This window comes from Leuciscus leuciscus, assembly GCF_965113295.1.
Source record: "Leuciscus leuciscus genome assembly, chromosome: 9".
Taxonomy (NCBI): Eukaryota; Metazoa; Chordata; class Actinopteri; order Cypriniformes; family Leuciscidae; genus Leuciscus; species Leuciscus leuciscus.
In genome coordinates, this window is record NC_138733.1 from 42,094,217 (window position 1) to 42,113,008 (window position 18,792).

Below are 18,792 nucleotides of genomic sequence, written 5' to 3' on the forward strand. Positions count from 1 at the left end.
ACAAAGGCAGATTAAAATGAAAACCCAACAAAGTCTGTCTAAAATATCTTTGCAGAAATTTAAACTACAGGCTTTAAATTTTCCATGTAGTCAAAAGATGGTAATGTGAATGAGCACACAGATGATGACAGTTCAAATTCGCATGTAATTTGTATAATGTTGTGCAAATAATTTGTGCAATGTTGCCTTGCAATAGACTAAAATAAGTTTGCTGAAGCTGTAAAATTTTTAACTGGAAAAAAATAAATACTTAAACTAAACAAACTGAAATATAGCTAAATTGCATCTAAATAATTTAATACAGCCTAAATTAAACCTAAATAGCTATATTTAAAAAAAAATAGGCCTAAAAATAAAATGACAAAAGCATATAACAAAATTAATATTGCCACAGAAACTAAAAATAAAACTAATGCAAAATCAAATTATTAATAAAACTAAATTAAAAATTAAAATAACACGTAGGTCTCTGTGCCAGTCCCGTAACTGAAAATTATGAAAGCTGTGTGACCGGCCAACGGGTAAAAAGATTAAAAAAAGGAAAATAAATTAAAGAAATTATTCCCTTTGATCTTCTGTTTCATTAATAAAGTTTGATTTGTTACATATTCCCGCTTTTGGGTCTTCTTTTCCTGACTATAGGCCATGTCATGATGATACTGTATAGTGATTGACATTTCAGCACTTCGTGAAGACAGCAATATTAACAGTTCTATTCAAAGTCTCGCACGCGCTTAGAGCTCGTGTGAATTGCACGTAGAAAAGGAAGTTCAGGAACAACCTTGATCCATCAGGAAACGCCAGGTCGCTGCATTCCACTGCGCTTTGGGAAGAGTTTTTCACTTGCATGTAGAAGCCGTTCACCGGGGATATGTTAAAAGATAGCGCATAGTGCATTCATGACTATTAGGCTGCCGGTATAATACAGTATAGAGTAATAATAAATAAATAAATGTAATGGAGCAGGGCTGCAGGCCAAGTCAGTCGACAGGTACATGTAGTGGCGCCCTCCCATGGGATTAAAATGCCCCCCCCCCCCCCCCCCCCCCCCCCCCCCCCTCTCTTCCAGACATGTTATCACAGACCTTATTAAAAACAAACAAAAAAACTAACATTTCTGAAAACTTAGTTAAGTTAAGAAACCACTGACAATCCTCTGCGTAAAAACATTATTATTTTCTAACGCTCACCCTCTTCCCAGTATGTCTTAGCTCATGCTTCAGCTGGGAAAGATCTAGCAGAGGGTGAATATAGGATCCTTTCACCAGTGGCATCAAATAATAAAATAAGTCACTAACAAACAAATTGAATTAGTCCCTTAACTACGGAAGCCCTGAACTGCAATGTAAAACAAATACATAAATCTAAGCTTACGAGATTAAAGTCGTAATATTTTGAGAATAAAGTCAAAATTACGCGAATAAAAGTCGTAGCAATTCGAGATTAAAGTCGTCTCCTTAAAGCTGTAGTTGAACACATCAAATCCATCTTTGCATGTCATGGATTCCCAGAGGTGGTGTGCTCGGACAATGGGCCACAGTTTGCTTCAGAGTGTTTTCCGGGGTTTCAACCATGTGTCATCGATTCCTCATTTTCCGTAGAGCAATGGAGAGGCGGAGTGAGCTGTGAAGACAATCAAGAACCTACCTTGCACTTACGGCTCACCGAGCATCTCCTCTTGCCAATGGTTACAGTCCTGCCGAGCTCCTCGTGGGAAGAGAAATAAGGACACTAGATCCCGTCTCAGCTCAGCCCAAAGTGTGCAGATTTGGAAAAGCTGAAGAACTGACATACAGATGTAAACTAAATTTTGTTTCTGTTTACATCTGAATGTCAGTTCTTCAGCTTTTCCAACCATTGGCATTGGAAAGACGAGACTCTTCTTTATTGTGGACAGATGTGACGTAATGACGCAAAGACATGCTCGAATTTCCCGCGGAAATCCACCAGTACCACTGGAATTAAAATCATTATTAAAAGCTAACCGATTTGAACCGAGCTACGGCAAGCAGAGAGTTTTGAACACTGGCTGTTTTTTTTGTTTTTTTTATTATTATTTTGGATAATTTTTAACACAAAAAAGTTACGGACTGCAGCTTTAAGTAATTAATTTTGCATTTGATTGCATGACATAAGTATTTGATGCATCAGAAAAGCAGAAATTAATATTTGGTACAGAAACCTTTGTTTGCAATTACAGAGATCATTCGTTATATTTTAATTTTTTATTTATTTTAAATACATAGGCCTACATGGCACAGCGTAGTTGTGCATGTGTGTTACCTCATGAAAAATAGGATCCAAGTTAAAAAACTGCGATGTCTGATTACCGTACAGACAAGTTAGTGCATGTCTTAACAAAGCAGACACAACATACAATTTTCCAACACTACTCAAACCAATTTTTTAATTCTTTGTGATGTCCATGAAGCTATGTCCCCAAACAACCACTCCACAGACACTCTGACTGCACTCGTTCGTCTGTTGTATCACCCGATTCGAACGTTATCACTCGATTGAATGGGCGTTATCAGTGGTTATCAGCTTATAGATATGGGCCAGAAGGGGGCCTCAGTAGGCGCAGAAAGCTGTTATCATCCATCCACATGGTTAACCGACAAATACAGAAGAAGTCCCACAGGAATCCAGCTCGACGGTTATCAGGAAATCTACTGGATGACGCGTTGCGATATTTCTAGCTTGATATTTTCAGGTAAGACCATTCAAATGATAAAACTGAGCATTTAAACTGCAATTAATTAGCCAATAAGGGAAAACAATACATAAAACAGATCTGCCAACTCTCACGCATTCACTGTGAGACACACGCAATTGACACTTTTCACACGCACTCACGCCACACATCCGTTTTCACAGAAAAATCGCTAAGCAAAGAGGACACGGAGACCGACAGATAGACAGAACAGGTTAGTTATGATATTAAAAAAATCTCAGCTCTCAGATTCTGTCACTTTTATTACGAAGTTCAAACAATAAATACCGTTTTGGCGCTTGTAAATGTGATAGATCCCTAGCGGCACGTGACCCGATCATCTCTAGTAAATAAACACGAATGAACACTGTTGAAAGATACTGTAACAGTTACAACTTACCGAAATGTATATTCCTCATACATAATATCGACCAATCAATCAAACAAAGGGGTCAATAAAACAGCTGGAGAACAATTGTCACATAACATGTCAGTATTTCAAAACAGGAGAATGAAGTCATACTCTAACCCACTGTTTTGAATACTATGGTGAGGTACTTGCTAAAACCCAGCCCTACTTAACCAATGATGAAACAGATTTATATATATATATAAAAAACATGTAGACTCAATTCAGTGCAATATAACTTGATTGGTTCCCACATAAGCCCTGTTTAAAGGAGACCACATTGATGGTGCCAACAAACGACAATAATAAATACAAATTGGGGTGAATGAAAATAACAAAAAAGATCCTCTTACATGTGAAGTGTAGTCATTACAATACATTTGAAGCATATGTATGTATTGTGTGTGTGTGTGTGTGTGTGTGTGTGTGTGTGTGTGTGTGTGTGTGTGTGTGTGTGTGTTTGTATGGATGGGTTGGGGGCCATCAGCACAGTAAAACCAACTCAAACAAGTAACAAGATACATCTTCAGAGTGTTTGCATGGTGTTTTGACACTGGCAGTGAAGGCACATGTACTTTTTAAAGCCACATGCAGTGTGTGACCATGATTGGCACACTGTGCACTGAGACCATGAACGCCACTTCTTTCTTGCGTTCTTCTTCTTATCATCAAAATGGACGCGGCAGACACAGCACAAATTGCCTCCATCTACCAAAACAAAAACACAAATATTTGGGAAGTCAAGCCAGTTAGTTGAAATCATACTCATCACCATATTTAAAGCAACATCTCAAAGGCAGCTTGTTCATTTTTAACTGTTGCCAAAGGAATATGTGGAAAATGTGTCAGCATTTATACTGTCAATAGTTAATTAGTAAATCATTGATTAAAATAGACAGTCCCATTATTTGCATATAAATTCAATTCAATTCAATTCAGTCAATTCAATTTCGATTTGTAGCATTTGGTAAAATGTCTAACGAATACAAGAAATACCATTTTCACACATGGCCTCTAAAATTTCCTCCACTGCCTTCGTCTGGATGCCATCTGCTGTATCTGGTGATATGAAGACATTAAACCATCACACAAAGGTGTAAATTTCATCTTTTGATTTAACATTACTACAATAATGTATACAGTGGTTAAATGAACTGTGCAATGACCAGTTGCATATCTAGTAAACTATGCTTCTTAAGTTTAATGTTATGCATTTATTTAAAGATAAAATAAAAACAACTCAGCGTACCTTCTGCACCCATGTGCTCGGACATTCCCTCTGCCATGTCAGTGGGGTTGCATTGGGCTGCATCTGATGGATATTTTTAGAAAAAAAACCAAAAACAATAGTGTATTATGAGCCTTTCTGCATTACTGGAGAAAAATGATTAATCACACAGCAGTATCAATGAATCATAGAAAAGACAAAGACCCAAAAAACGATCTGTGCTCTCTGAGGTGCTAGAAACAGTCAGTTAAATATTTGGGTTGTACTGTTCTGGAACAGCCCTTGGAAGGCCAGTATCTCCACGACATGGCGGCGCCGGCGAGGATAAAAGTTATGCTTGCTTTCTTTGCGTATACATTTGGGTGGTGTTATGAAACTCTGCCCCGCACACACTGACGTAGAGATGTGGGGGCGTGTTTAAAACGAAGTGTTTTAGGAAGGTATGGCTGAGCCATAACTTTTTTTACAAAGAATATCTCTTTGGGTTTGAGACTTCGTAACTCTACAGATCTTATACTTGCACTAACAGCTACATAATAAAATTAAGAAATAGGAAAACAAGAAATTGCATCATATGATCCATTTAAGAGGCAGAGGCAAACCTCAAACAAAACCATGACTCCACCCTGAGTGGCCTGGGCGGCCATCCGCCTTGACCGGTTTGGGTGAAGGGACAGAGAGAGATGCAATGGCCCAGCACTATACAAAGGCTTACATGTAGGCCTGTATTATTCTTTAGTTAACTTATTTTCACCACTGCCAAAACACAAGTGGAGAAAGACAACCACTGGTAATGTCACTTACCTATTTCAAATGTAATCTCCTCTGCAGCTTGCAAAATTCCTACCAATTGGTTTCTTCCATAAAAGGAAGGCTTCCCCAGGGTAAGGCTGTTGGGCAGTCCAGAAACCTTAATAGTCAAGCCCTGATTCTCTAGGGACTGGTAGGGGAGCCTTCCAGTACCTCCGGCCTCCTCTGAAAGACATGAAACACACGTTACACAATGTTACACAGTTGGACAATTGTGACTCTCCCTTCTAGTTGATGGCCAGTGTAAAGGCTGCAAACAGTCATTTTGGTAAGGTCCATCCATCCATCCATCTTCTTCCGCTTATCCGGGGCCGGGTCGCGGGGGCAGCAGTCTAAGCAGGGATGCCCAGACTTCCCTCTCCCTAGACACTTCCTCCAGCTCTTCCGGGGGGACACCGAGGCGTTCCCAGGCCAGCCGGGAGACATAGTCCCTCCAGCGTGTCCTAGGTCTTCCCCGGGGTCTCCTTCCGGTGGGACATGCCCGGAACACCTTCCCGGGAAGGCGTCCAGGAGGCATCCGGAAAAGATGCCGGAGCCACCTCAGCTGGCCCCTCTCGATGTGGAGGAGCAGCGGCTCTACTCTGAGCTCCTCCCGAGTGGCTGAGCTTCTCACCCTATCTCTAAGGGATCGCCCAGCCACCCTGCGGAGAAAGCTCATTTCGGCCGCCTGTATCCGGGATCTTGTCCTTTCGGTCATAACCCACAGCTCATGACCATAGGTGAGAGTAGGAACGTAGATTGACCGGTAAATCGAGAGCTTCGCCTTACGGCTCAGCTCCTTCTTCACCACGACAGACCGGCACAGCGACCGCATTACTGCAGAAGCTGCACCGATCCGTCTGTCAATCTCCCGTTCCATCCTTCCCTCACTCGTGAACAAGACCCCAAGATACTTGAACTCCTCCACTTGAGGCAGGAACTCTCCACCAACCTGAAGCGGGCAAACCACCCTTTTCCGACTGAGAACCATGGCCTCGGATTTGGAGGTGCTGATTCTCATCCCAGCCGCTTCACACTCGGCTGCAAACCGTCCCAGTGCATGTTGAAGGTCCTGGTCTGATGGGGCCAACACGACAACATCATCCGCAAAGAGCAGAGATGAAATTGTGTGGTCCCCAAACCTGACCCCCTCCGGCCCCTGGCTGCGCCTAGAAATTCTGTCCATTAAAGTTATGAACAGAACCGGCGACAAAGGGCAGCCCTGCCGGAGTCCAACATGCACCGGGAACAAGTCTGACTTACTGCCGGCAATGCAAACCAAGCTCCTGCTCCGGTCGTACAGGGACCGGGTAGCCCTTAGCAAAGGGCCCCGAACCCCATACTCCCAGAGCACCCTCCACAAGATGCCACGAGGGACACAGTCGAATGCCTTCTCCAAATCCACAAAGCACATGTGGATTGGTTGGGCAAACTCCCATGAACCCTCCAGCACCCTGTAGAGGGTATAGAGCTGGTCCAGAGTTCCACGACCAGGACGAAAACCACATTGTTCCTCCTGAATCCGAGGTTCTACTATCGGCCGGATTCTCCTCTCCAGTACCCTGGAATAGACTTTCCCGGGGAGGCTGAGAAGTGTGATCCCCCTATAGTTGGAGCACACCCTCCGGTCCCCCTTCTTAAAAAGAGGGACCACCACCCCGGTCTGCCAGTCCAAAGGTACTGTCCCCGACCGCCACGCGATGCTGCAGAGGCGTGTCAGCCAAGACAGCCCCACAACATCCAGAGATTTGAGTAACTCAGGGCGGATCTCATCCACCCCCGGTGCCTTGCCACCGAGGAGTTTCTTGACTACCTCGGTGACTTCAGCTTGGGTGATGGACGAGTCCGCCTCCGAGTCCTCAGCCTCTGCTTCCTCAATGGAAGACGTGACGGCGGGATTGAGGAGATCCTCGAAGTATTCCTTCCACCGTCCGGTGATATCCCCAGTCGAGGTCAACAGCTGCCCACCTCTACTGTAAACAGCGTTGGTAGGGCACTGCTTCCCCCTCCTGAGGCACCGGACGGTTTGCCAGAATCTCTTCGAGGCCGACCGATAGTCCTTCTCCATGGCCTCACCGAAATCCTCCCAGGCCCGAGTTTTTGCCTCCCCAACCACCCGGGCTGCAGTCCGCTTGGCCCGTCGGTACCCGTCAGCTGCCTCAGGAGTCCCACAAGCCAACCAGGACCGATAGGACTCCTTCTTCAGCTTGACGGCATCCCTTACTTCCGGTGTCCACCACCGGGTTCGGGGATTGCCGCCTCGACAGGCACCGGAGACCTTACGGCCACAGCTCCGAGTGGCCGCGTTGGCAATGGAGGTGGAGAACATGGTCCACTCTGACTCAATATCTCCAGACTCCCTCGGGATCTGGTCGAAGCTCTGTCGGAGGTGGGAGTTGAAGATCTCTCTGACAGGGGATTCGTCCAAACGTTCCCAACAGACCCTCACAGTACGTTTGGGTCTGCCGAGTCTGTCCAGCTTCCTCCCCCGCCATCGGATCCAACTCACCACCAGGTGGTGATCAGTTGACAGCTCCGCCCCTCTCTTCACCCGAGTGTCCAAGACATACGGCCGGAGGTCAGATGAAACAACCACAAAGTCGATCATTGACTTCCGGCCTAGGGTGTCCTGGTGCCATGTGCACTGATGGACACCCTTATGCTTGAACACGGTGTTTGTTATGGACAAGCTGTAACTAGCACAGAAGTCCAATAACAGAACACCACTCGGGTTCAGATCAGGGGGGCCGTTCCTCCCAATCACGCCCCTCCAGGTGTCACTGTCGCTGCCCACGTGGGCGTTGAAGTCCCCCAGTAGAACGACGGAGTCCCCAGTCGGAGCACTTTCCAGCACCCCTCCCAGAGACTCCAAGAAGGCCGGGTACTCTGCACTGCCGTTTGGCCCGTAGGCACAAACGACAGTGAGAGACCTATCCCCGACCCGAAGGCGCAGGGAAGCGACCCTCTCGTTCACCGGGGTGAACTCCAACACATGGCGGCTGAGCTGGGGGGCTATAAGCAAACCCACACCAGCCCGCCGCCTCTCACCATGGGCAACTCCAGAGTGGTGAAGAGTCCATCCTCTCTCGAGGAGTGTGGTTCCAGAGCCCAAGCTGTACGTAGAGGTGATCCCAACTATCTCTAGTCGGAATCTCTGAACCTCACGCACAATCTCAGGCTCCTTCCCCGCCAGAGAGGTGACGTTCCATGTCCCTAGAGCTAGATTCCGCGTCCAGGGATCGGGTTGTCTAGGCCCCCGCCTTCGACTGCCGCCCGATCCACTTTGCACCGGCCCCTTACGGTCCCTCCTGCAGGTGGTGGGTCCACGGGAGGGTGGCCCCACGTCGCTCCTTCGGGCTGAGCCTGGCCGGACCCCATGGGGGGAGGCCCGACCACCAGGCGCTCGCATACGAGCCCCAACCCCGGGCCTGGCTCCAGGGTGGGGCCCCGGCTGCGCCATGCCGGGCGACGTCACGGTCCTCGATTTTGTCGGCATCATAAGAGTTTTTGAACCGCTCTTAGTCTGACCCGTCACCTAGGACCTGTTTGCCTTGGGAGACCCTACCAGGGGCATATAGCCCCAGACAACATAGCTCCTAGGGTCATTCGGGTACTCAAACCCCTCCACCACGATAAGGTGGCAGTTCAAGGAGGGGGTAAGGTGGTAAGGTAATTTTGGTAAGGTGACATAATCTAATGGTTGATGGACACCTTAGATAATTTATTCATTTGATAATAATGCCATGGATTCATGAAGGTATATTAGGTTATCAAGATAAGCAGTTTCTTTACATCAGTTTTAAAAGTATTTGAACTTATGCTTACTATATTTTTGGGTGAATAGATCTTTCACTTTTCCAACCAGAACACTGACATGATCTCTGGTACTGGGTGTTGCGGCTGAGGAGCTGTCTACAGATGTAACAACACACAACAATTCATTTCATAAAACTGTATTATGTATATTTGCACTATTACGGGCCTATGTCCATTTCTGTATATTTTCATATAACCAATACCTTTGAAATGAAGTGCAAAGTTGTTCACTGTGTCTGTTGAATCGAGGAAATCAGTGGCTCCTTTGCTGCTCAATTCAAACACCTCTAATGAGGACTTTTGGCGGTCAAATGATAAAATGGCTGTTTCCACACCCAAATCCTCAAGCTTGGACACCTTTACAATATTTAGATAAAGAAGACAACCACAAAAATAGAAAATAATTGATTATACACAAAATAGTCAAAACCTACTTTTAAAAATCCAACACACACTGAAGAAACAACTCATAACAGGGCTTGGCAATATATGAAAACAGTGTTGTCACACGTGGGAAACAAGTGGTCAGGGACCACCAGGCTTACATTAACTATACATTAGCTGTATTTATATAGAGTCAGAATGCAACTAATAATTTGACTCATAGCCATTTGTGACTACTAATGCTTCAATTGACCACCTTGATCTGAATAGACTAGCCCAACCAGTAGGAATTTAGTTTGAGAGGGTGGCAATTTCTTCAATGTAAGAATATTTGATGTTGATAGCCTTGTAAACAAAAATCAGCTGGAATATTTATTTGTAATGAACTCATTTAAAATTACGATAAAATCTACAGATAAACTATCCCGTTGTCTAACACAATGTTCTGCTCACATCACAATTGCTGTTGATCCTCCTTCCATCTAATACTGTAAAAATACCACTAATGCTTAGCAAATGAATCCTCTTTCCAAACCTCTAACTTCAGCTTCTTAAGGTGCATTTTAATTCGGGCATCCCTCATCTCAGGGCTTAGGTCCTGTGCCTGCCCATGTGCCCTCACTTCTGCTGCCTCTTGAACGTATTTCTGCTTTGCATCTTCCCCCAATGTGGCCCACCTGCCCTTAATATCATTCATTGTGCCTGGAAAGAAGGACAAAATAGATGCACAGAAAACTTAACACATTAGAGTCAGCATCTCCTTTTTAAAGTAAATTCATACAACGACAATCAGTCCAAAACACTGGTTTACTTGGGTTGTGAAACCCATTTCTCTGTAAAAACAAGATAACGTGTAAAGTAGATGACCTGATGATTCTTTTCAATACACACAGCATTTTTACACTGAGGAATGCAACTTGCGTGAGTTAAGTTCTTGCCAAATACTATCATTAAAATCTGACCCTCATGAACCTGATGTCAACAGGGCCGTCATGTATGAAAACAAACAATTTAGTATAAAAATTAAAAGCAGTCGTTAAAGGTGCTATAGGCTAAGTGATCTCAGTTGGCGTAACCTCTTGTTGATGTTTGAATTATTATCAAACAAAACGGAGGCTGTTTTGGCCTAAAAAACGCGTGAGATCGCTTATAGCACCTTTAAATTTTGTTTCTCACCTTTGTTTTTGAATATGTCCCAACAAAAAAGATTGTAAGGCGACAGCTCTCTAATGTGAACTTTGGCCTTTGATGGCCGGGGCTCAGACGAAGCATTAGTAATTGGTGATCTTTTGTAATTACCGATCCAGTTCTGAAAAACAAAAAATAGCGAAAGGGTATTACACCAATTGAACTGTAAACACTTCATTCATTTATTTGACATGTTGTTTGTTAGTGTGGCACTAAAGCAAACCTTACTTCTACGACACTGGTGTCCAAACCAGTAGCCGATGCAGCTCTTGGTATTAATTCTGAACCAACTAAATGACACCCATCCTTAAAAAATGATTTCAGTGTTTCCTTTTGATTCCCATTGATGGGAGTTCTCTCTTGTTGAATAACAACAAAGAAAGAAAAAGCTAGTCAGTAATAAATCAGTTATAAAAAAAGCATACCATCGTTCTCAGACACTCTTGCCTAATGCTTCTGGATTAGCAACTGTAAGGCTTACCTCTCTGGGCCATCTTCAATCTAAAACATAAACAGAGAGAAACTTGCACAATACAGATTTTTGAACAATGAATTCTAAACCATCCAAAACCAAATTTTGGATTGTTCAGCAAAGACATAGAGCATGGAAGTAATAAAACAAACTTACCACAGAAGTCCTTGCGCTGGAAATGTATGCTGTAAAGGGAGCCAAAAAAAAAAAGTTAGGTAAAAGAGATATTAATGTAACACAGGCAGGCAGACAGACAGCTAAACAGACAGACAGCTAAACAGACAGACAGCTAAACAGACAGACAGCTAAACAGACAGACAGCTAAACAGACAGACAGCTAAACAGACAGACAGGCAGACCTGTGCCTTTGGGTTTTATTTTTCAAGTTCAGTGTCGAGGACAGCAATAAATGTGACACAAACAGACACCACAGTATCTTTAACGTTAATGTTACTTCTAATAGATTGCCAGTGTTCATCTTTTGCATTAATGTAATTGTAAGCTTCCTCGTGTGGGATCAAATCCAGCCAAGCTTTGTTCTAACCCACAGAACTTTATTTTACATTCTAGTCAAGTCAAGATCAAGATCCCAAGGTTTCCAAACAGCCATAAAATACGTCTTGGGCTTGAATACTTCACTCAAGTCAATATGGGTAGCGTTGGGCCTATGATATGGCTTCAGTGAAGCGTTATCGAGCATACACAATATGCAATAAGCCTTACTCTGTCAATGTGTAAAAAGTCATTTTACAGAAACTAAATTCCCCCATTAGCTACAGACGTAAAAACCTGCTTATTAGCAACGAATGTTCACATAAAGCTACGTAATAACGACAGGCTAACGTAATAGGGCCTAACGTTAGCCTATAACGTCTGCAGACACATCGCAATACGGTTATCTCATGTCAACAATCATGTCACGATCACGCAATATGCTAAAAAAATGCTCATTTAAATAACTTAAATCATTTTAATGGTCTTACCTGAAAATATCAAGGTAACACTGGGTCCCCATACACACACACTGGGTCCCCACACACACACACACTGGGTCCCCACACACACACACTGGGTCCCCACACACACACACACTGGGTCCCCACACACACAATGGGTCCACACACACACACACTGGGTCCCCGTACACACACACTGGGTCCCCGTACACACACACTGGATCCACACACACACACTGGGTCCCCGTACACACACACTGGATCCACACACACACACTGGGTCCCCACACACACACACTGGGTCCCCGTACACACACACTGGGTCCCCGTACACACACACTGGGTCCCCGTACACACACACTGGGTCGCCGTACACACACTGGGTCCCCGTACACACACACTGGGTCCTCGTACACACACTGGGTCCACACACACACACTGGGTCCACACACACACACACACACACACACTGGGTCCCCGTACACACACACTGGGTCCCCGTACACACACACTGGGTCCTCATACACACACACTGGGTCCTCGTACACACACTGGGTCCCCACACACACACTGGGTCCACAAACACACACACACACACACACTCTGGGTCCCCGTACACACACACTGGGTCCCTGTACAAACACACTGGGTCCACGTACACACACACTGGGTCCCCGTACACACACACTGGGTCCTCGTACACACACACTGGGTCCCCACACACACACTGGGTCCACACACACACACACACACACACATTGGGTCCCCGTACACACACACTGGGTCCCCGACCGTACACACACACTGGGTCCCCGTACACACACACTGGGACATGATGTTAATGCCAACAGCCCAGATTCTGCCAGCATTCCAGAGTCACGCTTCTTTCCCTCTGTTAAAATATATTTTTTAATTAAAAAATATATATATTTTATTTTTATTTCTATCCATTTTAAAGGGAATGACAATGTTTCCATAAATTATTTAAATGTATAGGGCCGTACATATGGGCAATCAAACCACTAGGAATGTGTCTGGTATTTTAGCCTGTGGATGCGTTGGTGACCATAATATACAGGATTCTCTGTGTTACTCCTGGTCTGGCAATGGGTAACTCAGTTATCCAGAGCGGCTCCCATTAGGAGGATGCAGTCAGCATAAGTTCTTAATGCTACAGGGTTCAGGATGTTTAATTCCACTGAGTTATCCTGTGATGATGTGCAGATTATATAGTCCAGCACGGAGTTTTGGTCATGCACTGGACTGGGACTTGTCGCTGAACAAACCTTTGCATCACTGTACCGGTCAATATCTCCCCAGAACATCAACCAGAATTGGTAGGTCACGTTTTCTTACACGAAATTAATTTAAGCATTCGTCTTCCTCCATAATCAAGATTAAAAGCCAAGTATTACACGGTAAATAGGTTTTTAGACTTATTTACATCATACAATAGTAAAAACTCCTCTTCTGACGATAGATTTTTATTTTATTTTAAATCTCAATAAATGACTGAATGCCGCGCGCGCGCCTGGTTACGGTTGCTAAGAGATCTTTACGTTCTTGGCGACGGCCGTTGCTGAACTATCATCACTGTGTGCATCAGTGCAGTTACTTCTACATCCTGAGGGAATTTTGTAAAAGTTCGGGCACATTCAACATGAGTTTCCAGATCTACCGTATGGATATGGTCAACTTACAGGAGAGAATACCAGTTTCTGTGGCGAATTCAGAAGAGGAATTCAGGAACACCACAGTGCAGGAGTTAAAGAGAAAACTCGTTCCTGAAGACCAACGTAAGTCCAACACTTTAGTCCTCTGTGTACATTAGCTATATGTGAAGTAGATTGTGATGTTAACCAAGAAAATCTGTATTTGAATGTAGATTCAGCTCTTATTAAGGGAGAAGCCTGAGATTTAAAGGGATGGTTGATTAACGTTACATTGTCAAGGAATTCCATACAAATACATATAAAATAAATTATAAAAAAACAATGAAAAACAAAGTATGACATGGCAAAGAGATATGGTAAAAAAAAAACATACCCTACAATTGTATTGACACAATAACACACATACAAGCAAAGCTTTTATAAGTGCATGTATTTTCTTTAAATATTTCTTCATAATATTTTATACATCTGATCTTAGGGATTTTGTATTATTTATATAACAAAGAGATTTAAGAAGTGAGATTAATCGGCTGGTAGGAACTACACGACATTCCTCCGGGGTTAGTGACATCACCAACCCTAAAATGTATATGACATGAGAACAGACATTTAAATGAGACTAAGGAAAACACAGAAATAATAAAATAAACATAATAATAATAATAATAATGTGATATACATCAGAAACAGAAATTGTATGTACAAAATATGAATATGCAGGAATATCAAACCTAAAACTAACTTTCCTGCCCTATTTATCGGTTGCCGCCTAGCCAATGAAATGGGACTTCTATTGTACGCGATGATGTCACGAAACCCGCGTCCCCGACGCTCTGAAACGCTAACATGGCTTAATGCATTTGACTGTTATTAAAATAAATAAAGGACTAACATCATCCTGTACAATAGAAGTCCCATTTCATTGGCTTAGGCGCCAACCAATAAAACGCCTCCTTTTTTTCTAAAAGCGGCTGATTTGTGTTGTTCTGTCGGAGCGTAGTGTCGGTTTCAGTGAATATGATCAAACAAATCTTGCCGACTGCAGCTTTAATTGCTAATGCTCTTTTTACACACAGACTGAACACAATGAAGCATTGCTTGGTGATTGGTTGAGCTAAACTGGTATTATCTAATTGTGTAGTTAAATTTAACAGCTGACAGATATTCAACATAATTCAAGTGTGAGACAGTCTAACAGAAGGACGGACAAAACCAGTCAAATATCAACTGAGTTCTGCTCATATTTTATTACCATTTTCTAAACTATAGCGAATAAACTGTGATAATGTGAGAAATGTTGATGGTGTGTGAATAAAGTTTGGTTTGACTGTATATTCCTCTCTTCTTCTCTTTGTCCAACACCGATATCAGCGAAGGATCTCGATAGCAGAAATGTGTACATAAATGCATAAATAAATAAATGTGTGTGTGATATCGTGTGTGTTTGCTGTTCCTCATGTTGTTATGTTTCTTCCACAGTTGAAAACACTGTACTTGTCATCCCAGGCAACACACTGAAGAAGAATCGCACACTGGGTTTCTACGGCATTAAACATGAGGATAATATTTTCGCAGTGTGCCGTGGAAGTATGCATTATTTACACTAGTATTTGACATTATTAAAAGCATTTACTTTATAGTCTTAAACTAACTGACCTTTTCATTACAGGGTCCTTTACACTGATATGTTTGGTATTATCTGCTGCTGGGGAAGAGAAAAGAGGTCAGTTTCAGAGTCTAAAGTCCACAAATGCTTGGTTTTGTAAAAGAAAATTATTTAATTATAAAATATAATTATATAAATACAGCGTTTACACACATTAGGCCCTTTTTTTCCACATCAGGCAGTTTTGTGCTTCATTTTGTGGCAATATAAATTGAAACTTTATCATGATGAGTGTAAAATACTGTTACTTATTGATCCTTCACATTATTAGCGGCACCGATAGACAAACACATCTGTAATCCTCTGCTTTGTTTCACATTATCTCTCACAGAAACATATACCTTTGAAGATGTCGATGATGAAGAACTGGCATGACTCAATCTATGGAGAATTTTGTTTTATTATTTTATTTAATCTGTGGACTTTTACAGTTATTAAATAATATGTGAGAATTTTCTCTTTGTCCTTTCAATGGCTATACAATTAATTTCATCCATTTCAATTTGATTTTCTCAGTTATGATTACTCAATATAATAATTTTTTAAAGCATACTGTAAAAAAATGTTGTTTTAACTTAAAGCGTTCGCGCTGCCTTAAAATGTTAAGTTTAGTCAACTCAAATATCTGAGTTGTCGGTCGACTAAATGTAAATTTTTAAGGCTTATGCTACTTTTTTAAGTTTACTTATTTATTTATTTTTATTTATTTTTTTTACAGATGCAACTGTATTTTAGATTTTTGTTTATATGATTCATATCAATAGGTGCGTTGGACTTGACTTGAAGCAGTGCATGCTGGTTAGCTTGAGAGTTAGCTGCTGTTGGCCACATCGTCACAGTTTTGATTATTGGTGTTCTTGTCTGTATTATTGGTCTATAGACTGGAAACAGAAATATAGCCGGTGATCAGAGAGTCCCACATGGCCCTTATATGCCCCTATGATATGTAAGGGTTAATGCCCGACGAGGTGTCTATTGTCAGGTATTAATGGACGACGTGCGTCGGACAATTGCTTTACGGCCAAAAGAAATCTGCTAAAATGCTGTCATTATTGCGCTCCCTCACGCTGTCCGAACCCGAATGAAGAAGACGTTTTAAAGAACGTCCCATCTGCTTTGATGTCGTTGATCTATAGCCTCTGGTGTCTGAGAATCAACAACGAGTTTTTACAACAGTGTTGTCAAATATCTATTCCGAAGCTGTGGGGGGAGCTCTAGAGAGAAACCTGCGAGCAAAAAGCGAGAATACAGCGAAGAAGTCCCGAAGCTACTGAGTGCTGCTTTAATACCTGACAATGGACACCTCGAAGGGCATTAACCCGCTTATACCATGGTCACTTGCCAAATAACACATTTTTAAAACATTCGTTTATATTTTAATTAGTTTTACAATCGAAATCTAAAGTTTTTACAAACAATAACTTGGTTTCCCTGGTTACGCCTGACGGATATAGTCCGCTCAGCTCGTAGAAGCCTTCAGTTTACTGCCTGTTGCTATGGTTACTCTCAGCTGATGTAGCCAGCGCATTTATTTATTCATTTCGAACGGTAAATGGTCAGTTTCACCAGAACTCCTTTACTAGGTGTCCTCTATCAGTTTTTAATGGACACCCTGCAGCCAATCAGAATCGAGTATTCACCCAGACCATGGTATAATAGTATACAGTACACCTGGTCTAAGATATTGTTGGACATTTCAAATTTTGGGAAAGCTTGGGGTGAACTGACTTAAGATTGGCTTGGTGGAAATCTCCAGCAACAACAAACACTCAATGAATGAGTCCTATTGCTTTCTCCAGTTAGAGTTTATCGTGTCTGAATCAGGAGAGGAATATCACAGAGCAGAGGTGGACCGTAACGAAGTAGATTTACTGGAGTACTTTACTTACTTTTTGAGTATCTGTACTTTACTCAAGTATTGTTTTTTTCTGGAAACTTTTTACTTTAACTTCACTACATTTGAAAGACAATATCTTACTTTTCACTCCACCATATGTGTTTACTCTCACTTACTTTGTTAATGCGGGCCCTAATCTGGCCAAAGACATACATTTCACAGGGACGAATTACTCTGTGACGGAAAATAACCCATATTCATTGTTTTTGGGAACTGTAGAAAGCGGGGAAATTTATAGAGATTGTAAATAAATGTAATAATAAAACTTTCAAGGATTGTGATGACATTGAAATGTCTCTAGTAAAAAAAAGTTATAGATGGGATAGTTGACCCACTTTCATATACAGTATATATAATCTATCATTTAAAACAGGAGTATTTCCTGACAAGATGAAAATAGCTAAAGTCATTCCATTGTATAAATCTGGAGACTCACATGTCTTCAATAACTACAGACCAATATCTCTGCTTTCTCAATTCTCAAAAATACTTGAAAAACTATTTGTCAAAAAGGCTAGACAATTTCATTAACAGAAACAATTTACTAATGGACAGCCAGTATGGATTCAGAAGTAGTAGATCAACGTCTATGACACTTATCGAGTTAGTTGAAAGATTAACAAACTGTATTGAAAATAAAAACTACGCAGTGGGGATTTTCATTGACCTGAAAAAAGCTTTTGATACTGTTGATCACAAAATCCTGTTAAAAAAAATTAGAAAGGTATGGCATAAGAGGTGTGGCCTTCAACTGGATAAAACACTATATTGAAAACAGGAGTCAGTTTGTTCAAATGGGTAATCACCGGTCAGTGAGCCTTAGTAATTCCTGCGGTGTTCCACAGGGGTCCGTTTTAGGGCCAAAATTGTTTGTCCTATACTTATATGACATGTGTAAATTATCAAATGTTCTAAAATTTACTGTTTTTGCAGATGATACAAATATTTTTGGATGTGGGAACAACTTACAGCAGATGGTGGAAATGGTCACTAATGAAATGAATAAATTAAAACTCTTGTTTGATTCAAACAAGTTGTCCTTAAACGTGAACATAACTAAATTCATGATATTTGGAAATCGCACTGTTAATACAGATGTTAAAATAGTAATTGATAACGAATCAATTGAAAGAGTCTATGAAAATACATTTCTGGGTGTTGTACTTGCCCATAAACTCTACTGGAAGCCACACATAAAACATCTGTGCATGAAGATGGCCAGGAGTATTGGTATACTGAGCAAAACCAGATACATCTTGATTATTTAAGCTGTGAATATTTCAATTCAAAACATTTAAAAAACATTTCAACTGAGTGAAGTTCCTGGGGTCTAGAAATGCAAGGTAAGCATAAGCCACGTTTCCACCAAAATTACCCGGAACAATTTGTTCCAGGAAGATTCTTCCCACAAACTTCCTGGAACTTCCTCTAGACCTGTTGCTGTCTGAGTTTTCACCACGGTCTAAAGTATCGTGAAGACTAGGCAAATTACACACTACTTCACAGTTCCCGCTGTATTTCATCCTCTGAATTTAAGCTTAAACGATTAGTTCACTTTCAAAAAAATATTTTGCTGATAATTTACTCACCCCGATGTCATC

The 18,792-nt window shown here is 42.0% G+C and overlaps 2 protein-coding genes across 2 annotated transcripts; one reads left to right on the forward strand and one right to left on the reverse strand.

The window, feature by feature from the left end:
• Positions 1-3,967: 3,967 nt before the first annotated feature.
• Positions 3,968-10,294, reverse strand: LOC309505574 (uncharacterized protein). The gene is made up of 7 exons (XM_082178992.1): positions 10,207-10,294; positions 9,875-10,041; positions 9,159-9,312; positions 8,965-9,051; positions 5,155-5,325; positions 4,372-4,434; positions 3,968-4,181 (listed from the first exon to the last, which is right to left on the reverse strand). The coding sequence occupies exons 2-7, from the start codon at positions 10,034-10,036 to the stop codon at positions 4,099-4,101; spliced, it is 720 nt and encodes a 239-aa protein (XP_082035118.1). The 5' UTR covers positions 10,037-10,041; positions 10,207-10,294; the 3' UTR covers positions 3,968-4,098.
• Positions 10,295-12,997: 2,703 nt separating this feature from the next.
• LOC309505578 (uncharacterized protein) lies at positions 12,998-15,750 on the forward strand. The gene is made up of 4 exons (XM_082178998.1): positions 12,998-13,751; positions 15,108-15,215; positions 15,298-15,351; positions 15,626-15,750. Exons 1-4 carry the CDS (start codon positions 13,472-13,474, stop codon positions 15,667-15,669), a joined length of 486 nt encoding a protein of 161 aa, XP_082035124.1. The 5' UTR covers positions 12,998-13,471; the 3' UTR covers positions 15,670-15,750.
• Positions 15,751-18,792: the final 3,042 nt, after the last annotated feature.